Here is a 25,135-nt window from a genome sequence, read left to right on the forward strand (position 1 = left end):
GAAGGAAGTTATAAATGACAGGGGAAAGACTTATAAAGTGAATTTATGGTGTGAGGTTGAAAAACACGAGGTATCAGTACAGACACGGTTTATAATGTGAACAGAGGGGCTGGGACGTACGTAGCTCAGCTGGTAGAGTGCTTGCCCAGCATGCATGAAACCTTGAGTTAAAGCCCGGGGCTGAGTAAACCAGATGCCGTATGTATTCCCAGCAGGATCAGAAGTCCAAGGTCATCCTCAAATACATAGCTAGTGGCCACAAGAGACCCTGCTCAAGATTTTTCTAAATCATACAACACACAGAGAGGCAGACACCTATGGATTAGTGTCATTATATACTTCCCAGCTTTCTCTGCTAAAAGGGCCTAGAGACAAAGATAACCCCAGTAGTGACTAATGGCACGTCCAACAAATAGACCTTAATCTCTCCACCAGGCTCACTGGAGAAGTGGTTGGTTCTAGGGCTGAAGAGGGAAGTGATGAGATGAACAAGGGCTATCCTGTGGCATTAAAATTCTGCTGGGGGAAGGCACTTATCCAGAGATCACAAAAGGTAACAGGGAAGCTCTTAAAACGGCCATTGGTGGGCCAGGGATAGACTCAGCTCCTTGGGAGAGAGCTTACCCCACACATGGGAGGCCCTTGGTTCAATACCACAAAAGGCAGGGGGGAATGGGAAGGGTGAGTCATAAATAATGACCATGAGATCCTAACCCCAGAATAAAGCTAACACAAGAGAAGGGTCAGTTCTTCCTTTTCAGCAGAATCTCAATTAACAAATGCAGCAGGAAAGGGGCAAACAGAATTGTTAGGCAAACACAGTGACCACTCTGCAAACAAGACCCACAGATGGTTGCTACAATTTGAGGGTGACAGGACCAGGATACAAGATGGTTCCCTACCCTGGGTCACTGAGTCATGATAACTCACTGGAGGGCAAACAAGACAACTCAGCAAGTAAAAAATATCAGCCTGCAAGCCAAACATCATGAGTTCAATTCCAGAACCCCCATAAAAATATCCAAATACCATGGTTTGTGATGGCATGCATCAGTTATCCTAGCACTCCTGGGGTAAGATGGGAGATGGAGACAGGAGAATCTCCTAGAGGCTTGCAGGACAGTTAGCCTGGAGTATGCAACATGGGCAGAAACAAACAAACAAAGACCCTGGCCTTCACAGGTGGAAAGAAAGAACAACCTCCCTGTCCCCTGTGCACAACACACACACACACACACACACACACACACACACACACACACACTGAATGCTCATTATGAACCTAAAAAAGTAACATCAACACTCTTGGACAACGTTCTTGCTCAAAATGAGTGAGTGCAACCTAGAAAAGATCAGGGAACCTATATCACAGAGACTGGAGGAGACACTAAGGAGAAACACCAACTCAGTGTGATGTGGGTGGTACATCAGTCCCTGAACCCAGAAAAAGGATATTAGTGTAGGCATTGTGACATTAAAAAGACTCACAGTCTATAATGCTGTGTCAATATTTGATTTCCTGCTCTTGGTAAATAAACCCCTGGGGAAGGAAATCTATCTCTACAACTCTTTAGTACATCTAAAGTCAATATCAGAAGTTTAAAGTAACAGCTGCGTATGGTGGCTCACCTGTAATCCCAGCATTCAGGAGGACCACTTAAGTTCAAACCATCTGAGCTACATAGGAGTTCCAGGCATGAGACCCTGTCTCAGAAGGAAAAGGCCTGTAACTCCAACTTCAGGGGATTTGACGCCTTCCTTGGACCTCCACCTGCACCTACGTAAGCACACACAAAAAAGTAAAAAAAAAAAAAAAAAAAAAAATCTCCAAAATAAGTAAATAAAATGAAGTGTAATGGAAAAGGACATCCAACAAGCAACCATCTGTAACTCCGGTTCCAGGGGAATCCTGCGCCCTCTTCTGGCCTCTGTGGGCACTGCATGAAAGTGGTGAACAGACATGCAGGGAAAAAAAACCCCTCATACACATAAAATTAATTTTTGTTTTGTTTTTTGAGACACGGTTTCTCTGTGTAACAGTCCTGGCTGTCCTGGAACTCACTTTGTAGACCAGCTGGCCTCCAACTCACAGAGATCCGCCTGCCTCTGCCTCCCATGAGCTGGGGTTTCAAAAGCATGCGCCATGACCACCTGGCTAAAATTAAAATTTTTAAAGTATGAAAATGAATAACTTACACAAATTACAAAAATAAAAATAAAGAATTACAAATTTAAATCAGGTGTTACCTAAAGGAAATAGGATTCTGAATACAGTTTGTAAATGCCATTTTTTTAGTGAATGCTAACTAAACGGTTGTATCTAACCTTTTGCATAGGCTGTATTTAACCATCTGCGTAGGAAATCCACTTCACAAGACTTATTCTACACTGACGTGCTTAGGAAGTGACACTTGTGTGCAAAGTTATTCATTGCAGCCCTGTGTGTAATGGAAAAATGATGGAAATCCAGGCGGTTAACACAGATGTAAAAGGTGACAGCCCTTTTACTATGGAATACTACACAGCTGTAACAGAGAATGCAAACACACGGCTGAATGGGGAGGTACTGATAACAGCCGCTCGGACAGTGGCAGGCAATGTCAGGCAGGGTGGGGGAACACGGCTATGAACACCTTCATTCTTCGCTGTTCTAGGCTTTGAACTTCCTGATTATAGAGCCTAGTGAACATTGCTTCACAAAGAAAACAAAGAAACGCAGCTCACAGGCAGAACGTGGCCTAGTGTACACAAGGCCCTGGATTCTGTCCCTAGCACCACAACCCAAGGGAAACAAGGTGATACGTTCCTCATACCCCTTGCACCTAGATTATCCCCTACTTCCTCTCTCTCTGCCTGGAAGTCCCATCTATACCTCCCTGCTAGCAACTGAACGTTCATCTTTTTATTACACCAATCACAGCAGTGCACCTTCACACAGTGTACAAACATTGCACAACATGTGTGATTCTTGTATACAATTTCCAAGTCTAATCAGGGGACTAAACCCAAAGGGGTCACGTTGTTGTAGGACACAAAGTGCTACGAGCCTAGCATTAGGTCCTAGAAGGCGGACCTAAATGAGTACAAACACATATAGGTTTGGTAAAAAATATTTTGTTTACATTTATTTGTGTGCTTGTGTACACACAGGCATGAGTCAGAGGACAATTTTAGGGAGTTGGTGCTCTCCTTCCACCGGGTAGGTCCTGGGGATCCAACTCTTAATGTTAAGCCCAGCAACAAGCACATTTATCTACTGAGCCATCCCACAGTACCCCTCCCATCACCCCCTATGAATTCAAGGCCCAACCTGGTCTACAGAGCCAGTCCCAGCACAGTGAGGACTGTAACACAGGGAAACCCCGTCTCAAAAGAACATAACAATAATATCAATAATAATAATCCAACTCCACGAAGAGCTATACTAATCATATACTCTCACCCCTTAATTCACAACTTTCAACGGATGCTTTTATGATGGTATGGAATGCCCCAGGAGATGCTCTAGGACTCAACCATAATAAATTGAGGAGCATAACTTTATTCCACCATCCCTAGTTAGAGGGCTTGTGGAATGCAGAGCTCTGGTTGCCATGGCTGGGTGTGAGAGCTCCCCTGGCAGGTGAGATCTATACCTGCCAGGCCTCCGGCCTGATATAAAGTGGAAGGCCCAGTAGGGGGCTCTGCTTCCCCATCTGGGCTGGTCTCAACCAATGGCCCTCTCTGGAGACTCCATGGCAGTTGGGGTTTGGAGTTCCTGTGATGGACAACCATGGGGCCCTGGCTGGCAACAGTCCTAAGTTAGCAGACTCTGGACTTCTTATCTCCTGGCATTCAGACAGCCGCCAGCTTGGAGGTCAGAGAAGGCCCACTGTAGACTCTAAGGGGGTGGGGGTGATAGCATGACCCTTTTCTCCTTCCCTGCTCTCTTGGAACCCTCTCTTTCCTCCAGAGTCTACAAGAGAAAGAAGTACGGGGCTTCCCCAAACAAACTACTGTGGCAGAAGCAGAAACCCCCTCCCTTGGTCCAACTGAGCAATAACCGAACCCCTTCCCAGTATTCCCAAGGAAAACACAGGACTATCGGTAAATTTGCCATATTTAAAGGGTGGGGAGCAGAACACTTCTTTGGTATTCCCCAATAAGTCTCTGCCACTCGAAAGCAATGTCACTTGGGGACACCAATTAACATGGATCCAGTATTTTTATAAGTCACTCCAGATAACAAGCCAGCCTGTGGCTCTGCAAAATGGCAAGATATTACTTTGTTCAGGCATTAAATGGAACAGAGAGAATACAAGTGGTAGGGTGGTGGGTGGCGGATAGGGGAGGGAAGCACATGCAATACATTCCGCCCCACTAGGGATTAGCTTGGGATGCAGGGAAGAGGGTGTAAGGAGCCTTTGAAACCAGGACCCATCCTGTGACTGACAAGCATCCTACAAAGAGAGAGAGAGAGAGAGAGAGAGAGAGAGAGAGAGAGAGAGAGAGGCGCTGCTGGGGGCTGAGGTGGAGTCCTTCCTGGCCATCACTAAACCCTGAGAAGGAACACACTCAAGGCAGAAAAATACCCATCTTGCCTAAGATTGCCCAATGGCAGGCCACAGAAAAGCAGTCTCCCCAGGAGGACAAGGGACACTTTATACCCTGCTAAGGAGGAGACAATTCACCTTATGTCTGGGTTCCCATCATCCTTACAACCTAGCCTACTTAAGCTGTTGAGACTCGAAACCCACAAAATGGTGGCACTACCAAGGCGCCAACCACATTCCAGACATGACCACAACGTTCCACCAGTCAGTCAGTGAGAACAGACTCACTGTTGGAGAGTGATGGCGCTGGGATTTGGACAGACATTCATCTAGCTCCAAAGACCTGAGCACTCTGCCACAGCGCCTCACCTCTAACAGAGAGCTCCCTTCTCTAAACTACTCCAACTAGCAAGGAGACCTCTTGTGTTGCCACTTAATTTTTCTTCACCTGCAGGCTGGTGGAAGGGTGCAAACCAAACTCTGTACAAGGGAACCTGAGCCTTCACCACCAACACTGGGTTTGCAACAGAGCTCTGGATTCCTGGGAGCCTTCAATTCTCTTGTCTAAATGAAAGACCTCCCTCACTCAAATTAGATGGTTTAGCCAATTTCTAGGTCCTTTTATCCCCTTTATCTGGGCCTCTACACCGTGCAGGTGAACAACAAAAAGACAGATATAGCGGCAAGAAGTGTTCTGGCATGGTCTTTCTGGAAAAGCCCATGTCCTGGGTCAATTTGGTGCCTCTGGACACAGGGATAAGTCACAGGAAGAAGACCCATACTCCATCTCCCGCTTGCACCACAGACAAAGAGATCAAATGAGTCAACAACAGAAAAACTACTTTTAACTCCAGTTGTTGAAAGTTGTGATTCCCGCTATTCCTCCGGCTGCTTGGCCAATGAGGCATGTTGGAACTCCTCAGTGTTTAAGGTTTGTTTTAATAGGCAAGGATTATGGAATTGTACATATTTCGGATAAATAATTCAGGCTGGCCTCAGGACTAACCAGAACCCTCCCCAAGGTCGCTGAACCGAGGTCAGGGTGGCTGCTCTGGGGCCAGTTTCCACCATTCTCTAAAATCAACACCCCCAGCAAGTACCGCACCCCAATGACCAGTGGCTAGCTGGGTAAAAAGGCTAATGCCACAACCCCAGACCCAGAGGAAAAGGGGTTCTGCCAGCGTTGCTCCTGCCCCTACCCTTCCATTTAGGCTACAGGAAAGCACTTTGCCTCTCACCAAATCATACTCAGAGTCATCTGGACCATACACGCCACATAACTATTTGGACAGTCCGACTGGTTTGGAATCTAGGCCCGGGGAGACACACAGATTCTTAAAACTAAACCCATAAGCCAGAGAGGTTTTCCTGCTGCGATCCCACCACGGGATCACAAGATGAATATGAATGGCTATTTTGGCCGTAGCCCTAAAACTCCGAGAGGGAGCAGCCGGTAATCAGACCACCTAATTTAGTCAGTCCCAACCTAACAGAGTCCAAGAACCATCTCTGCCGTTAGCCAAGCGGGAAATCAGAGCGATGCCTCCCTTGCGGTTCTCCATTCCAGCCCAACCCAACCGTAAGAATCAGTCATCACTCTTCAGCTGGAGGATGGTCTGGCGGGGGGTTGGGGGGGGCAGGGAAGAGGGCACACAGGCTCCTGGAATGCAAGGTCCAGACACCAGAGTCCCATGCGAGCAGCCGCCACCGCAGAGCATCCGATCTGCCCATCTACTCAGCTTCCTCTGCGCTCTGTGTCCCCGGGCTCTAGAAAGCCAATCTCAATCTTTCCGCGCAGCTATCGATCGACCTCTCGGGCGCCCTTCTCTGGCTCACACATCCCAGGCCCTCCAGCCGAAGGGACAGCGCTGTGACCTCCTTTCCCTCGCCACCGTGGCACTGCGATCAGGTGCCACCAGGACCCGGCTCAGGGAGTGCGCGGCCTCCCGAAAGGATCCTGGTCCTCGGTGTGCCTGTGTCCCCAACCCCCATACAGTGTCGCCCAGCCCGGAGGTGCACGGGTTCCCATCCTGAGAGCGTCCGCTCAGTCCTCACCTGCAGTCCTCCAGGCGGCAGTCGGGCCCACGCAGCCTCACTATCCAGGCCCCGGGGCAGCCGGCGACACAGCTACTGAGTGGGTGCGTCCCAGCCGACAGCCACGCGCCCCCTCTCTGCGTCCGGCCCCCGCCGCGTGCGCATGCCCGGCCATATACCCCGCGCGTCACGGCAGGACCCGCCCCTGCCTGCCGCCCCGCCCCGTTCCCCCGCGGCCTGCCACGTGGGGCGGTCAGGGAGCAGCGTCCAGTTACTCCAGCCAACCTGGTCCTTTATCGCTGTGCATCCCGGACTCGCATCCTACTCTCACGGCCTCATCCACCCTTCCTCTCAAATTACATGCTTGACTCATAGAGGCCCTGCAGGCTCCTTTATTCTCTGGAAACCTCCCATCTGTCCTTCTGTGCCCTTTGTGGGAAACTCTCATAGCCTGACCTCCATCCTGAAGTAGAGAGCACCTCTCTTGGTAGGTATCTGTATTTTAACCCTGCTGATGAATCTAAGAGGCTTCTTTCTGTTTTCCCCAATTTTAAAATGTTCTCTAAGCAGGTGGAGCAACCCATAGACAATGTTTCCTTTGCATGCCCCAGCCAACTAAAGAACCAAAAGGTCTTGTCATGATCCAAATAAAAGATTATATTCACATTTCAGGTTTTTCAGATTTTCGCACCACTTTCGCAGTAATCAGATTCCTATGGAGCCAGTCAAGCCTTAGGTTTTGTTTGAGGATTGTCTTAGGAGGGAGTCTCTTCCGCTGTAGGGAAGGCCTATTGTGTTGGATATCGAGCCTCGGATATGCAAATTTCTTGAGAAAAATAAACCACCCATTAAACTCTTATTGTTCTATCCAGCTGGACGTTAGCAGGATTATTTCCTCTAGCGCTTTACCATCTGGAAGTACTTTAAAAGGTACTGGAGCCAGTGAGTACCCATGCTGCTGTTCTAGCACAGGGAAAGTGTCTATGAGTATCTCTAGATTTGTGCAGTAGAGAGATAGCATCCAAGTGTTGGGGAAGGTTCCCTCAAGAAGGAATAGGAGCCGGGTGGTGCACGCCTTTAATCCCAGCACTCAGGAGGCAGAGGCAGGCAGATCTCTGTGAGTTCGAGACCAGCCTGGTCTACAAGAGCTAGTTCCAGGACAGCCTCCAAAGCCATAGAGAAATCCTGTCTTGAAAAAAAAAAAAAAAAAGGAATAGGAAAGGAACCCAGAGTTCCTAGAACAGGTGGCAGGAAGGACCCAGTGGTCAGTGGCAGCTTGCTCTTCAAGGCTGGCTAAAGAAAATTGGGGAAGCACTAAAGTGAGGGGTGGGGGTAACAGCCAGTCCTGGTGGTGCAGACCTATAATCTCAGCTATTCTGCAGGCAGGAGGATCTCAAGTTCAAGACCAGCTGGGGCAATTTCATGAGACCCTTTCTCAAAATAAAAGGTAAAAGGTAGACTGGGTACATGTTGGTCCAGTGCATGCCTAAGCCTGCATGAAGCCATGGGTTTGAGACCAGCAAAACCAGGTCAGGTAATGCACTCTTGCAATGCAGCACTTGGGAAGTAGAGACAGAAGGAACACTAGTTTAAAATCACCATTTGGTCCCATAATGAGTTTGAGGCCATGACTGAGATACCTGTCTGTAAATTGATTAATCAGTATCTTACCTAGCATATAAAAAAGATATAAAGGTACTGAGGCCATCCAGCTTCTTCTGGTCACTATGTTCTTCTAAAATTCATTTATCTTTACTATGTAATTACAGTGCTCCAGTGGGTAAGGGGGAGAGCTGTGATAGCCCTCTCATTTACTTTGAGTGGTTCAGAGATAATGATAGCTCTTGCTGAATTTCCTCCAGAGCCCCTTCAACTCTGTAATAACACTGAATATTTGTCTTGTTTAAACTTACAGTGTTTTTCAGACGTTATGTCATCCACTTGGGCTCCAAAGTGCAATGGGCTGTCAGGAAAGGTCAGTCCCCCATCAGGCCTTTCCTCAAAGGCATATATAAGAAGAACAAGAAGCCCACCTAGAGATAAGGCATCAGATACTTCAAGTACACAGAGCTGAATAGGAGAAGCCTGTAAGTACACATCCCACAGGGTTCCAGGCAAGGTGTCAGTACTACAGCTTGCATTAAGCAGCTGTCAGAGAGTCCACAGGAGAGCTGGGCATGGTGGCTTCTGTAATGCCAGCACTTAGTCAGTGAAGCAAGAACATCAAGGGTTCAAGGCCAGTTCAGCTCCATAGTGAGAGGCCAACCAGGGTTACAAGAAACCCTGCCTCCAAACAAACAAACAAACAAGCAAGCAAACAAAAAGTACTAGCGGGAAAGAGAGGGGTGACTGACACCCCATCTCAGGACCTATCTGTGTGGCATTGTCACTTGTTTGTAGAACTGTCAAAGTCCACAGGGGCAACTGGAGTTGATAAGCTATCTCAAGCTGATAAGCTACACACAAGAGCAATACAATTAATCATTAACATAGCTCAAAATCAAGAGGTCCTAAGTCTCTGCCTCTGCCCCCACATACATTTCTTCAGGAGGCATGTCCTGATTAGATGACATACCTAGACTAGGTCCTACCTTGTTCATGACAGTGATGTTCACCACACATGCTGACAGTTTGGAGCCTGGGCCCTATGCTACCCGCCTCCCCTTTTCCCTCTCACCCGCCACCTTTCCACTTGGTCTTTCTCTTAGTTTCTTAGTTGTTCTGAAGTATATCAGATCTACTCTTTCAGACTTTTGGGAAACCTGTATCTTTAAAAAGGCAATGTACTTTGTGTTTCACAACCCTCTGTAACTCCAGTTCTGGAGGGATCTGACCCCCCACACACACCCTGTTCTGGTCTCTGTGCACACATGGTATACTTTTAGGTATAAAGGCAATCACTCATATATGTAAAATTAAAATAAAAATAATATAGTGCCACAACTCCAGTGTAAATAATATACCAAGCAAAAATTTCATAACATAGGGTCTAAGAGTGTAGCTCCTTTGGTAGAACATTTGCCTAGCATGCTTAAAGCTTTGGGTTCAATTTCCAGGACCACAAAACAAAGGGCCAGGCATGATAACCCATCCATTTAACCCCAGCACTCAAGAGGCAAGAGCAGTCAGAGCTCTATGACTTCAAGGCTAACAACAAACCCACTAAATTTGATTTTGTAACCATTGTTGGCTTGTGACCTACAGAATTAATATGATTTATGGAACTTGTAATTTTTGCTTGAAAGCATTTCATTTCTAATACAAGCTTTTTATTTTCTATTATATTTATCTATTCATTTATTGTATGTGTTTGTACATACTTGGGCACTATGACACGTGTGTGGAGGTCAGAGAACAACTTGCAGGGAATTGGTTCTCTCTTTCTTCCATGTGAGTCTTGGAGATTGAACTCCGGTGGTTAGGCTTGGAAGCAGTGCCTTTACTTTCTGAGCCATCTTACTGGAACCCGAAGTATTTTATTTCTATCCCTATCGTTAGCCCTTAACCTGCCTTGATTATAAGAGATTTCAATCTGTACCTGAACCCCATAATATAGTGGTTTGCACATAAAAGATTCTCTAAAAATATTTGGCCTGGCTAGCAGCTCCCTCAAAATTGGATGTTGGGCAATATTTAAGGGAACTGAACACAAGAAACTGACATGGCCATGGCCCTGCCAACACATGCAGACAGCTTTCCCGTAGAAGAGGTGAGGGGAACGGCCCTGCAGAAGAAGCCAAAGAAATGAGATACCCATCATGTAGTGTGCAAGGGTGGGGCTGAAGACTCAGAAAGCCACAGTCCCGAGTCAACTGTGTTCACAAGACAGCAGGGGATGAGCCGGGCAGCCAAGACTCCTCATCCTTCCCAACAATTTTGAACCATATTGGTTTGGCCAAAAGTTCACAGCCTTTTTCAGACTGTTAGTTATAAATTCCTCTGGGGTTCTTTGGGGGTATTTTCTGGGTTTTTTTCTATGTTCTAATAGGACTTAACATTTAAGAGGATCAGAGAAAACATCAAGATGTCCCTCATCCTAAAATCAGGCTGAAGGACCCAAGGGCCCATGAGTAAACACCCTATGCTGCTAGGCAAAGCTCAGATGATGGTCAGTGACCTCAGCTGTGAATCATATAGGAGCTTCTAACCCGGTCATACAAAATGCAACTGGGAGAACACTTGGCTCTGGAGTAATTATCAATGGGAATTCTAATTGAGCAAACACATATTACCAGTATTCCAGTATTTTATAACCTTTTTCTCTGCTTTTGGTAATTTGATTCTTCTTATTCTATTTTTTTATAATATTTACGTGTATGAGTATTTTTGCTTGTGTGCATATATATGCGCCACATACATGTCTGGTCTCCACAGAGGTCAGAAGAGGGTACTGGATTCCCTGGAACAAGAGCTACAGAAGGCTGTGAGCATTTGGGTGCTAGGAACCTAAACCAGGTCCTCTGCAGAGGAACCAGCACTCAATCTCTGAGCCCTCTCTCTAACACCCTTAAAATATTTTTTACATTTATTTTGTGTATGGATAGATGATACAGTGAGTGTGTGCAAGTCAGAGGACAACTTAGGGGGAATCAGTTCTCTCCTCCCACCATGTGAGTCTAAGGACTGAACTCAGGATCCCAGGGTTGGTGGCATGTATACAGCCATCTCACTGGTCGTCCCTTTTATTAGTCACCATTCTAGCTAAAGGTCTGCCCATTTTGCTAGTCTTTTCAAAAAGACAACTTAGGGGTTTGTTTATTTTTCTGTTATTTTTTGTCTTCTATAATTTCTGCACTGACCTTTCTTTATAAAAGATTAGTAGGGTGTGTAACACACACCTAAGTCTAGTACAGCTCCCTGGGAAGATCAGAAGAAGGACTACTGATGTTTAAGTGCTCAAGAGCAGCTTGGTCAATGCAGTGAGGCCTCCATCTCAAAAATTAAAAATTATTATATACACTGTGATAAGTGTTTTTCCCTACCTCCCTACATATAATAAGTAAATTAATTTTTAAAAAGTTTTTAATGGTAGAGAAGACACTTGAAACTTGAGCTGACAGCAAAGGTTAAGACCATCAAACAGTTTAAGCACATACTCAAAACTTCAGTGCCTTACTGTCTGGTCCCCAGCCTGCTCAGGGGAAACCACCTGGCTACCAGTGGTGCTGTCCCCAACATGCAAAATAAGAGATGAGTAACACTAACTTTTGCTTCTCTCTGAAGAAAAAGCATTATAGCCATTTAATAAACAAACCACATTCTTTCAGACACGACTACACACATAGATTGTTTTTATTTTACACCACAGGGCTCAACTGCTTGGCACTGAAACTGAAAAACAAAGCAACAACATCAGGTATAGAAAGTACAGACATTCTGGCGTTACCGTTAAGTATCTGTTCTACCTAAAGAGAAAAGGAGTGCTGGGGACAGCACCTTCTAAGGACAAACTCAAACTACTTCCAAAGAAATCAGAAAGTGGAATTAGTTCAGCTAAAGACCCAGTTTTCAGTCTGTTCTGTTTAATTCTGTGGCTTTTACATTTCAGGTCTCAGCCTAGCCTTGGTCATAGACTCCAAAAAAAAAAAAAAAAAAAAACCAGGGGTGCATTTGAGAACCCCAACACTCATCCCTTCCCAGCTCAGGATGCTGCAACAAACTAAAGGCTTTCTCCGTGTCTTCTTTAAATCCAGGACCTGGCACGTGCTTGGAGAGCATTCTAACACTGACTACGGGAAGGCCCAGTTTCTCTTCATTGTTTCATGATGAAGCTCTTCTTTTCACACACTGGCATTTAAAATAAGTATTTCTGCTCAGTCCCTTACCATCCATCCATCACCCCAAAACATACATAGATACATGCGAATTTGAAAAGGTTAAGTAAAATTAGCTTTTAAACCCCAGTAAAGGGATGATCCACTTAAGCCTGAAGAGATTTGAAGATTCTGAAACAGAAGGGGAAAAAAAAAAAAAGAAGAAAACCACACAGAAAACCAAAGCTTCCCCAAACCGCTGAAGCCCACAGGCCTGGGGATAACTTCCTACATGTCTCACTCAAGTGAGAGTATCACATTTGCCCAAGCCAACTTTGAGAAGACTGAACCTGGATTTTGAAAAATTCCAAGCAGCATCAGCCCACAGCTGGAAGAGATTCTTGCAAAATCTCATTTATAGATATTTGCAGAAATATCTACACTCCATCCAGAATGTTCCTAGCTCTGCTGAATCCTTCCCATGTATTCTGATCAAATTTACTGATGATCAGTCACAAAGAGCAAAGGTGTATGTGTGTGCATGCATGCATCTGTCAAGGGCTGAAAGGTCCAGAAAAGCAGCCTCAGCTGGAATCGAAGGAAGCCAGGATAGCCGCACTCACTTCCCTGGACAAGTGGGTTCAAGGGCTTGACTATGCCTTAAGCTGGTTTAACTACATGTCTTTCACACATGCACACAGCTGTGCGCTCTAAAACATTATGCTGCACAGGCCTTTCTATAGCCCTCCCAGATGTACAAATAAAGTAGCTCTCTTATTTAGATGTCTGCAATGACTTCATATCACTTCTGGCACCAGAAATAGAATGGTCCTGTAGGCATGACCTCCAGGTATAACTGATGCCCATGCTGCCTTGGAAGCTAGTTTTTCTGTCTTTACTTATTTGGTAGGAGGATTTTACATGCTAAGAAAATGCTTTGTCATTGCCCCAGCCCCCTAGACATTCCTGATGCCGTGCTTCCTTCACACAGCAGCGGTGCTGCCAACACCACTGTGTTCTACAAGGGCAGCAAGGCAGCTTGTAGCTGGTACCTAGAAACTTGCTTCCTTGACATCAGGGCTTGGTTTTGTTGTGGGCTTTGGAGGCATGGGGGTTTTTGTTTTTGTTTTTTGAGACAGGGTCTCACTCTGTAACCCCGACTAGCCTGGAACTCACCATGTAGTCCAGGTTGCCCTTGAACTAAAGATCCTTCTGCTTCAGTCTCCCAAGAGCTGGGGAAACAGACATGTACCACCACACTCTGCTATAACGTCAGGGTTAAAGGAAGAACAGAAATCTAATTCTACAAGGATGGAGAAAGAGAAAATGCCAACATAAATCCCTATGGCCGTTTCTGCTGACTCTGTAAGAATGAGTGGAGCTGCAGTCCAGTTGCTCCTTATAGCCAGTGTCCATGCTGCCAGTTACAGGAAGAACAGGTTCTCACACAGCTGAATGGCTGGTTCGTGATGCAAAATCTGTCCAGACAGGAAGGCTAGCTTGTGGGCATACTTGCAAGGAGCTGGAACTCGGATAGTACCAGGCCAATTCCAGTACATGTGGCACAGTTTGAAAGTCAACCTGAAGTTAAGATGAAAAGGTGTTCTTTATCACTTCCACCTTCACCTAGTGGTGGGGGCAGGGTTTCACTCTCTTGGGGATACACATAGCACACCCACCAACAAACTGGGGGAATTCTGGGAAACCTAATGCCACTTTCAGGAATTGTTGGTTTTATATTTGTTTGGTTGGTTTGTTTTGGGGGTACAGGCTCTCAACTCTCTAGCCTAGGCTGGCTTAGAACGCCAGGAGCCCAGGCTGTCCTTTAGCTGTCAATGATCTTCCTGCCCCAGCCTCTTGAGTGCTGGGAAAATATGTGTGAGCCACTAGGTCTGAGAGAGAAATCATTATTTTTTTATCTGGAATTGTTTACATTTCCACTTAAGCCAAAGGATGGGTATCTTCTCAATTTAGGCATTTCCCTGTTTTTTTGTTTTTGTTTTTAATTAAAAAAAGAAGGGGCTGGAAAAATAGCTCAGCAGTTAAGAGCACTTGCTGCTCTTTCAGAGGACCCAGGTTTGGGTTCCCAACAATCACATGACAGCTCACAATCATCCACAACTCCAATTTCAGGAGATCTGATACCCTTTTCTGGCCTCCACAAGCATCAAGCACACACACGGTATACATATATGCATGCAGGCAAAACACTGTACATGTAAAACAGAATACAATGAAAGAAGAAAAACACCACAAGGGAAAAACCTATTTTCTCTACAGGAAAAGGCTAAAAGAGCATTTACCAGTCTAGTGGGTCTGTACATCATAAATGTGGCTATCTGCCATAGTCATTTACAGTGGCTATCTTTCACCTAGCTAGTTTTTTGTTTTGTTTTGTTTTTTTTCCAAGAAATGGTTTCTTTGTGTAACAGCCCTGGCCGTCTTGGAACTCCCTTTTTGAACTAGGCTGGCCTCGAACTCATAGAGATCTGCCTGCTTCCATCTCCCAAATGCTGATATTAAAGGCATGCACCACCATTGTCCGGCTGCTAGGTAGCTTTTTTTGTTTTTTGTTTTTTCAATACAGGGTTTCTCTGTGGCTTTGGAGGCTGTCCTGGAACTAGCTCTTGTAGAACAGGCTGGTCTCAAACTCACAGAGATTCCCCTGCCTCTGCTTCCTCAGTGCTGGGACTAAAGGCGTGCACCACCACCACGCAGCCTAGCTAGCTTTTTGAGACAAGGTCTTATTATATAGCTGGGACTGACTTGCAACTAACTATGTCCTTCAGGCTGGTGATTCTAGCTTTTCTGACTAGAGCATTCTTGAGTAGTAACATTCTGAGCATGTGTTAACACATGCAGCTGGGGCAGTCTGTTAAAGTATAAAAGCCAGTAGGCGTGGTAGTGTGCCCTGTAATCTCTGCTACTGAGAAGGTCGAGTTAGAAACATGACTTCAGTTCAAGGGTTTGAGACCAATCTGGGCAACACAGCAAGACCATTTTTTTGAAACAAATTAAGCAAATACCAACGCTTTATAACACACAGGATTAAGGGCTGGCAGGCACCCATTTTCTTAAAGCTCTTCAAGTGATTTTTAACATAAAGCAGGGCTATAAATCACTCCTCAAAAAGATAATGACTATTATCAAGACCTGGGAGAGTCAAGGGGTGAAATACTGGTAGCCAGCTCAGTTGGTAAAGTGCTTACTGCACAATTATGAGGACCGGAACTCAGCTCCCAGCAACCACGTGGTGTGTGCTTGTAATCTCAACACTGGAGACAGAGACCTTGTCTAGCTGGAACTCTAGATCCAAGTGAAAGACACTGTCTCAAAAATCAAAGTAGACAGCTGCTAGGAAAAGTCACTTGAAGTTGACTTCAGCCTCCAGACCTATGCACACGTGCACACATGAGCGCGCACGCATACACACACATACTCACAAACTAAAAGGATTAACTACTATCTTGAGAGACAGTGACTAGTGTCTTAGCTAAGTTGGGAAACCAGTGAGAACAAGTACATTTCTGACAGGCTTACCTCTGCATGTGATCAGGGCTCAGGTTTGCAGTGTTCAAGACACAGATGTAGTGTGTAGGTATGCCACAGCCCTGTCGCACATGGTGGGCAAGAAGATAGAAATCCACCCTAGCAAAGAAAGAGCACCAACTGGTGAAACCACTGGAGGCATTTCAAGATCACTGCAGCCCTATCACACGGGGCTCAGAAAGGAAACGGCCAATTACACACAAGGACAGTGTGTGTGTGTGTGTGTGTGTGTGTGTGTGTGTGTGTAGGCTCATGGATATAATCCACAAAAGGACACCGTGTGTGTGTGTGTGTGTGTGTGTGTGTGTGTGTGTGTGTGTAGACTCATGTATATAATCTCAGCCCTGGGGAGGATAAGAAGGCAAAGCCATCTGTTAAGATCAGCCTGGGCTACATAGAAAGTTTGGAGGATGCAGTATGGGTTACATGAGACCCCCATCTCAAAAGGAACAAAGAGAAGGAAAAGTACACATAAGAAGTAAAAGCTTTGTCATTAAAAACATTTTTTTAGCTGGGTGGTGGTGGTGCATTCCTTTAATCCCAGCACTTGGGAGGCAGAAACAAGGGTATCTTGGTGAGTTAGAGGCCAGCCTGGTCTACAGAGCCAGTTCCAGAATAGCTAGGACAATACAGAGAAACCCGGTCTCAAAAAAGTTTTTTTTTTTAATTTAGAGCTCGGAACACATCTTTGTGGTGAAGTGCTTGTGCATGTGTGCTTGTGTGCATACATGTGTATGTGTCTGTGCATGTGTGCTTGTGTGTGTACACGTGCATGTCTGTCTGTGGTTGGTAGAGATGAGCCTGAGCTCACACAGGACTATTGCTCCATCACTGAGCTCAATCAGATCTTGCTTGCTTCAACACTAGAACATAAGCACTCCATCCCACACCTCTCCAGGAATATTCAGGCAACATCTCCAGCTTATTCTCCCTCAACCAGGGATGCCCATTTTTGTCTACTTACCACTCACAGCTGGTTATGGTATGGTCGACCACAGTCCCAGGGGAGGGGGTCACAAAGTGGTCAGGAGCGGCCAGGTAGAGATTGGTGCTGATTTTCTTCTGAACTACAAAGACCACCATCTTGGGGTGGTAGTTTTCAAAGGCTTCAAAGCACTTTTGCAGCTGAGGAATCTCGTAGTTGGCAACTGTCTTTAGCTGGCCATCAGACACTCCATCTCGGTACACCACGATCTTCTCTGGGAGACAGTGGTTCACCTGAAATGATACCTGGAGGAGGTGACTCCAAGGGCTCTTGGCTCAAGGACCACAGTGAAAAGCTCACACCCATGGTGCAGGCTAGAGACTTGGCAGTTGGGCCCTATAGCAGTGAGCCCAAAGCACAGGACTGCCAAGCATGCCAAAAGCGTCTAACCATTTCTAGATTTGTTCAGAATAGCAAACAGGCTTTGATACAGCTACGGTACTATAAAACATGAAAGCAAGGTGTGGCAATTATGAGTCACATGCTCACAGCCCACCCTCAAACATAGTCAACACTGTTAAAAGGCAATGGCAGGAGCTTGACATGGCTGCAAACACCTGCAAAGGCAGCATTTGAAAAGCTGATACAGGAGGATCACCATGAGTTCTAGGTTACCTGGGCCATATGGTGAAATCTTGTCTCTGGAAAAAGGAAGGAAAGAAGGGAGAGAGCAGGGAGGGAAGGAAGAGGAAAGGAGAGAGGGAAGGAGGAAGCAAAAACTCAAAAGTTTTTTTTTTTGTTTTTTGTTTTGTTTTGTTTTGTTTTTTTTACAAAGATAGGAAGGAGGAAGCCAAGACTCAAAGTTTTTTTACAAAGATAATGGCCAGAAAAGGTGAGTCAGTGTTTATCTGACTTGGGTTTAATGCTGACAACTGTCCAGAAAAGACCCCGGAAGTGTTAAGGAAGGTCTAACACAGGAATATAGACTCAGATTTTGACATGTAAGTAACATCCCAAGTTGCTGACAAGTGACAGGTTCTTCACTAATGTCCCATGACAAGCAGAATGTCAGATACACTTATGATAACTAATAAAATAGTGGGTTTTCTCTGCATCAGCTCTGAGACTGCATTCAGGTCCATTCTAAGTTAGAAATCCCCTTGAAACTGATTTGACTTCAGTTCTGATTACAGTTTAATACAGGTTCTTGTTCCTTAAAAGGTAAATCACGAGTAAAGCCTAAATACTCATTTCCTTCTATAAGGATGACTCCAAGAAAATTTTATCTTAAACCCTTTTCCAAAACTGATCTTGCTGAGCATGGTGATTTGAGTCTGCAATCCCGGCTCTTACAAGTCCACAGCAGGAAGACTGCTGTGGAGTTGAGGCCAGCCTAAGCTACAGAGTAAGTTGCAGGTTAGCCTAGGCTGTGCTGTAGATCTGGTCTTACATTTCCTCCAAGCATCTTCTTAAGTTTTCATTCAGGGTTTCAAGCACACAACTTTAACCCCAACACTCCAGGAGAGGCAGGTGGATCTCTGTGAGTTTAAGACCAAGTTGCCTACATAGTGAGTTCCGCCAGCCAGGGCTAAATAAAGAGACCCTGTTTCAAAAAATTCTTTAAAAATGAATGTTCCCCTTTATGAGAAACCTCAAATAGTCCAACATTTAAAAACAACTTTACAATTACTGGAGCTAATATCCTTGTTTGTGGTACTCTTTTTTCTGCCTCACAACCCCCCCCCCATTTTTAATGTGACAAGATTTCAATCCTCTCCTTCCTCCCAGTAACAGACAGTCTTGTATTCAAAGTGACCCCAAACTAGAGTTTCTCAGCCCCAGAAGGCCAGCATTGGGAGGGAGGGAGGGAGGAGGGCGAGCCCACTCTTGGGCTACAAAGGGCATATAGGTGGTATGGGATCTGTGGTGGGCAGCATCAGCCTTACTCTCTGTGAGTTTGTCTTTTTCACTGTGCCCTTTAATAAGTTTTTACACCTTCACACTTAACCTGGCACCCAATGTGAGGCACTAACCCACGACCCTGAGATTAAGAGTCTCATGCTCTACCAACTAGACAAGCCAGGCTGATAAGGCCAGTATCCCAAAGCTAACAGTGGAATGAATTCCCACAACACCTCACTACATTCTCAAGGTGGAGAGGAAAGAAGTTATATGTACATGCTAATATAAACACACTGGTTGGGGAAGTGACTCGGTGGATAAACAGCTTACTGTACAATCATGATCCCCAGGGCCCACATAAAAAGCTGGGTATAGCAGCCTTGGGAACAGAGATAGAAGAATCCCAGATACTCACAGCCAACAGTGAGCTCCGGGTTCCAGCAGATTCTCTATCTCAAAAACAAGCTGGAGACTGATAAAGACACACACACATAGATCACACACACTGGTATAAGATGACATATATTTTTTTAACATATAAATATATGTATAAAGGCTGTAGGGGCTGGGTGTGGCAGTAAATGTCTATAATTCTAGTACACACAATGCAGGAAGACTGTAAACTTAAGGCCAGCCTAGGTTACATAGCCTAAGACCCTGTTTCAAACTAACTTTTCATTGTCAAAGTTTAGATCAAGTTAGGTCAAGAAGATACTTGGAATCACAGAGAAAAGACACAATGAAGTTAGTGGAGTGAAAAAAATGGATATCAGATTCACCTGAAGTGTTTTCTGCCACTCCCTCGGTGTTTAGCCTGTGCTAACCTGTGAGTGTTTGGCACCAGACCATGTCAGCTTCCAGCACAACTGAAAGACCAGCTTCAAGCTATGGACTTATACCTAGTCGACAATGTTAAAATTCTCTGGGTCATCTAATGTGTCCTTACTTCATATGGGAAGGGTCACCATATAAGGCCAATCACAAACCTACAAGATAACTGCATCCATCTGTGCACTAGATACATTGCACACTAAATGACCAGTGTAAGCCCAGATGCTCCTGGCACTGGGCAGTTGGAAGGGTCCAGTGAGTAGCACAGTTTCTAAGCTGAATGCTATTTTACATGAGGCTCCACTCATTCACAAAACAAATGTGTCAGCCATTGCACTGCCTCATAAAATGGCAAAAAATCATTTTGTCCATTTGGAGACAGGGTCTCATCTAGTGCAGGCTGACCTCCAACTCACTGTGTACCTGAGGCTGTCCTAAAACTCTCAGTCCTCCTGTCTCTACTCCCAACTCTGTTAGCTGTTCAAAATTATTTTGAGGGCTGGAGAGATGGCTCAGTGGTTAAGAACACTGGCTGCTCTTCCAGAGGAAGAGCAGGAGTTCAGTTTCCCACATGGTGGCTCACAATCACCTGTAATGAGATCTAGTGCCCTCTTCTGGCATGCAGGCATACATACAGACAGAACACTGCGTACATAATAAATAAATAAATAAATAAATAAATAAATAAACAAAAAAAAAAAAAACCAAACAAAAAAAACCCCAAATTATTTTGATAACATCCAAATCCTCATGGAAGTCAAATGAGATCTGGGAGCCCAACACATAGAGCAAATATCCCCAGAACACTGTAAACACCATCATAAAGGGGTAAGTGAAACAATACTGGCCAAAGTTCAGCTGTTAAGTGCTTTTCTAGCATGCACGAAGCCTGTGTTCGATAGAAGAATCAAAATTTCAAGGTCAGTCCCAGCTACACAGTGAGTTTGGTGATCAGCCTGTGCTACCTGAGAACCTATCTCAAAAATAATAAAAGAAAAAGTAAACCACTGTAGAAACAGGAGAGTGTAAGGGGGAACACTATGAGGACATACAGAACACGGGTGGCAGACATTCAGGCAGGCAAAGTGGGGAGTGTTAAACAAGTAGCAGTAAGGCTAGGTTGTAGCTGTCTAAGGCATGATGCTGGAGAGATTTTTAAGGTTCCTCCACTGACAGACTGCAAAAACAGGCTGCAGAGAAGTAAGAGGGGCTGTCACAAGATCCCTTCAACTTAGGACCCCGAAAACACAGAAGAGCTGGGAATGGTGGTGCACACCTATAATCAATCCCACCTGGGGGAGGCTGGGGCAGGGCAGGAGGCTTGCCCCAGTGGGAGAGTGCTTTCCTAGCATATTCAATGCCTTGGGCTCCATCTCCAGCAGCACAAGAGGGGCTAGACAGGAGTCAGGTAGATCACCCCTGGACAGCAATCATTTGCTCAAGGTAATGCTGAACCCCAACCTCCTCCTAACTATGTGAGAGAAGGGAAGCTGGCATTGAAATGTAGGGACAACATTGGCTCACAGGCCACAGGAACTTCCCTGTTTTGCTTTCTAGGATCAGATGTCCATCAAAAACACCCAGAAGTCAGACATGGCAGCATACCGCTTTAATCCCAATAGTCTGGAGACTAAGGCAAGAGTATGTGAAAAGGCTCAAAGTAGACTGTACAACACAGTGAGACGTACACAAATATAGTGACTCTCTACGTAAGACAAAATAAAAGTAAAACAAACAAAAATGGTCCGGCCCTTAGGTTACATCAGCCATAGGCTGAGGCAGCGCTGGAGCAATTTCACTTTGCAGTAGTCAGAGCTCAGGCCAGAACTGTTAAAGCTCAAGTCAGTAGCAGATCAAGTCAGGCTCAGGGGCTCAGTCATGAGGGATAAAGCTGCAGAGGCAGGTGTCAAACCTGTTTGGATTTTCACATGCAAGTGGTAGGTGATGCTGGTACTCAGCCTTGTGAGGCTGGAGTGGCCAGGAAGAGCATGTTTAGTCCAGGTGGCTGGACAGGAGTGCTGTGAACTGGATGGGCCAGACAGGGGACTCTCAGGATGGGCTCTGTGGGAAACTTCTCTCCTGCTGGAGATCAAACCAGCAAGCACTCTGTCACCAAGCTTTGTCCCTAGCACACCCTGAGGCATTTTCATGAGAAATTTTGACATAAATTATAGTAGCATTTTGCAGAGTAAATGATGTGTGTGTGGTATTGCAGTAGACTGTCATATCTTTCCAACACTTAAGTCAGGTATTATAGCCACTTGCAAGCATATAAAATAAAGCAGCATCAGTCTCACTCAAACTTTAGTAGTTACCTTTCATTTTCAATGCCATTTATGCTAATATGCATTGAACTTTGTAACTGTTTTGCTTTGTGACAGGGTTAGGGTTAGGCTGAACATTCTTCCACATGCTTACCTGACATCTGGTGGCATGCTTTCATGTTAGTTCTGGTCTTCTGTCTACTTTAGAGGAAACAGAGTGCAGTGAGACAGGGCTTTTCTATGTATGTAGCCAAGCCTTGGCTGGCCAGAATATTATGTAGCCAAGGTCTGCTTCAAAGCCAAGGCAAAATTCTTCCACCTTAGCACCACATACTAGGATTCCAGTGTGTACCACCACTTCCTCCACTCCTAGAGAGATAGACATCCAACACATGACACAGCCCTCTTGTCTATGCCTCCCAACTGCTGAATTACACATTGCAGGCATGAGCCACCACACCAGGCCATTTTTGCCTTTTTTTATTTTTTTGAGACAGCGTTTCTCAATGTAGCTGAGACAAGCCTTAAACTGTGGAAGGACTGTGTCAGCATCCTGAGTGCTGGCATTAAAACTATCAGCCACTGGTGATTGTACAAGATGAAAAGCAGCTGGCTGGATTTTGCATCTTTAGAAAGAATCATATCATTTTGTCAATTTTACATAAGCATCTATGTGTGAATGTGTACTCATTATTTTAGGTGCCTATCGAGGCCAAAGAATTCAGCTCCTCTGGAACTGGAGTTACAGGTGATTGTGAGCCACCTGATCAAGGTGCTGGGAACCAAACTTGGGGACTTGGGTTCTCTGCAATAGCAGTGTGAACTCTTAACTACTGAGCCATAATTGCTTGCCTCTGGGTCTTACATTTTAGGCATAAGTGTGGGGGGCACTGTGTGAGCTAATTTTCGTGAAGTAAAGGATATGCAAAGATTTATTATTACTTTTTTTGCATGTTTAAGGCCAACTGTTCTAGCAGCAGTTTCCTACGGACTTTCCTCCATTCCTTTAGCAAAGGTTATACGACTATACTTGTCTGGTATATTTCTGAGCTGCTTTTCCCCCTTAACTCTCTATTATCCTCCCATGAGAATCACAGTCCTAATTATCACAGCTTTATGGTCAAGTTCTGTAGCCATCAGTCTCCAGACTGCACTTAGGTATTGTTGTCTAGCCTGTGTCTTTTGACTCTCAACATAAATCTCAGAATCACTTTGTTGATGTCCACAAAAGAACTGTTGGGATTCCACTGACTCTGCCATTGTAGCTGGGAAGAACTGATACCTTGATAACATAAAGTCTACCAATGAAGAAAGAATTCTTTTTATTTCTTCATAAGTTTTATAGCTATCCACATGTGAATCTTACAATTTTTTTGAGACAGGGTCTTACTATGTTGTTCTGGCTGGCCTGGAATGCACTATATAGGCCAAGTTAGCCTTGAACTCATAGAGACCTGCCTGCCTCTGCCTCCCAAGTGCTGGGATTAGAGGCCACACCTTTAAACACCATAGTCAGATTAAAATGCCAGCCTATCAGTAGCTCACAGCGGAAATCAAATTTTAATTCATGAAGCTGTGGAAGCACTCAAACCATATCCAAACATAGTTTCCTATCTTTCTAAACTATTTTTAGATTTATTTTGTATGCATGAATGTTTTGCCTGCATGTATGTTTTCCATGTGTGTGCTATCTGGTGCCCTCAGAGTTCAGAAGAGGATTTCAGATCCCCTGGAACTGGAGAGGGATGGTTGTAAATCACCAGGTGGATACTGGGAAACAAACCTGGGTCCTCTGCAAGAATAACAAGTGTTCTTAACCATGGAGACATCTCTCCATCCCTAACAGTTTCCTTTCTTATACAACTGAACTTCAAACAAAACTACACACATCATTGCCATTCAAGACTAAAATGAAAACATTTTGGAGAAGTAAACTTCAGCTTCCTTTCTTCATTGCATTAATTGGGACTTCTAGTATGAAGTTGCAATTAACAGTGTTCTTACTGCTGTATAATGACCAGGTGAGTTTACTAAAGTTATGTAAGGCTAGTTCAGAACAGGACTTCAATCTACGTTACCCAGTACCTTCATGAAAAACCTCTATATCTAGTGGCATCATACTCATGAGAAATGTAAACTAGCTGCTTCCCCTGGAAGATGAAAAATAAAGTAGTAGTTTCCCCATGACTGTTATTACCAAGAACCACAAACTGGGTGGCTCCAAACAACAGACATTTGTTATCTTATGGTTCTGAAAGTTGCAAGATGAAATCAAGATATAAGCAGTGGGCTAAGGATATAGCTCAGTGGGGGTAGAGTGCTGACTAGCACACATCAACCCCACATCTGACCCCAGCACTGCATAAAGTATGTGTGTGTGGGGGGCACCCCAAGATTCCCTGTACTTGAGAGATAGAGGTAAGACAATCAGAAACTCAACAGCATTCTTGGCTATCCAGTGAGTTTGAGGCCAGCCAGGAATATCTGAGATCCAGTGATGTTGTTTTAAGACAGGGTTTCTCTGAGTAGCCCTAGATGTCCTAGATCTCACTCTGTAGACCTGTCTGACCTCTAACTCAAGAGATTTGCCTGACTCTGACTCCTAGGGTGTATGTCACCAGGCCTGACTGAGACCCCCTTTTAAAAAGATTTTCAAAGTGTCAGTTGAGCCACACTTCCTCTGAAGGCCCTAGAGAAGATTATCTGTTTGTAACCCCTCAAGCTGCCACTGGCTGCAGCTACAACACTGGAACTTTGCATCTATCTTCAGCATTGTTTCTTCAGGGGGAGCTCGGGGTGGGGCTCATCTGTTTCTGCACTTTCACATGGTATTCTCTCTGCATCTGCATCCAATTCCCCTCTTAGAATAGCAGGCATAGCTGGATGTGCTGGAGCATATCGGTGCTTTTGGATGAGACAGGAGGATAACAATTCAAAGCCAGCCTGCGGTATGGGGAGTTTTAGATCAACCTGAGTTACACAGAGACCCTATTTCCATACCCCACACTCAAGAGCCACAGAACAGCAGCCACTGGGTCAGGACCCACACTAAGCCAGTTCTACCTCATTTTCCTGACAGAGCTATGTACCTAGGTCTTGTTTAGTATTCTGAGGCAGGATCTCACTATGTAGCCTAGGCTGGCCTCAAACTCAAGATCTTCCTGGCTCAACATTCCCAGTGCTTGGAATATACTCTTTATCATAATAAAATATAAAAATGTCTTGTATTTTTTCCTCATAATTCAAAGACTTAACTGGTTGTTTACTTCTTCCGAATGATGAACTGATATGCTGCTGCTGTCATGGATTCCAGAGTAGACTCCCCACACATACAATGTGACACTG

The 25,135-nt window shown here is 45.0% G+C and overlaps 2 protein-coding genes and 1 long non-coding RNA gene across 7 annotated transcripts in view; 1 reads left to right on the plus strand and 2 right to left on the minus strand.

The window, feature by feature from the left end:
- Slc39a14 (solute carrier family 39 member 14) overlaps positions 1-6,735 on the minus strand; it is a 46,436-nt gene extending 39,701 nt beyond the window's left edge. For 2 of the 4 annotated variants that reach the window (XM_027390204.2, XM_027390203.2), the window contains exon 1: positions 6,588-6,735. The gene's annotated coding sequence lies outside the window, so the exon portion shown is untranslated. The remainder of the gene's footprint in view (positions 1-6,587) is intronic. The other 2 variants (XM_027390206.2, XM_035452330.1) reach the window with 2 other exon arrangements.
- On the plus strand, positions 6,715-13,100 carry LOC107977815. The gene is made up of 3 exons (XR_003480130.2): positions 6,715-7,053; positions 8,482-8,653; positions 12,260-13,100. It is a non-coding gene; the product is annotated as an uncharacterized LOC107977815 (long non-coding RNA).
- Positions 13,074-25,135, minus strand: part of Piwil2 (piwi like RNA-mediated gene silencing 2) — a 52,143-nt gene continuing 40,081 nt past the window's right edge. The window contains exons 20-22 of one of the 2 annotated variants that reach the window (XM_027390207.2): positions 16,833-17,086; positions 15,860-15,967; positions 13,074-13,900 (exon numbers count right to left, since the gene is read on the minus strand). In XM_027390207.2, coding sequence (XP_027246008.1) covers positions 13,744-13,900; positions 15,860-15,967; positions 16,833-17,086 — 519 coding nt within the window. In that variant the 3' untranslated portion in view covers positions 13,074-13,743. The remainder of the gene's footprint in view (positions 13,901-15,859; positions 15,968-16,832; positions 17,087-25,135) is intronic. The other variant, XM_035452329.1, reaches the window with a different exon arrangement.

The sequence above is a fragment of the Cricetulus griseus genome (assembly GCF_003668045.3).
Source record: "Cricetulus griseus strain 17A/GY chromosome 1 unlocalized genomic scaffold, alternate assembly CriGri-PICRH-1.0 chr1_1, whole genome shotgun sequence".
NCBI classification, from domain to species: domain Eukaryota; kingdom Metazoa; phylum Chordata; class Mammalia; order Rodentia; family Cricetidae; genus Cricetulus; species Cricetulus griseus.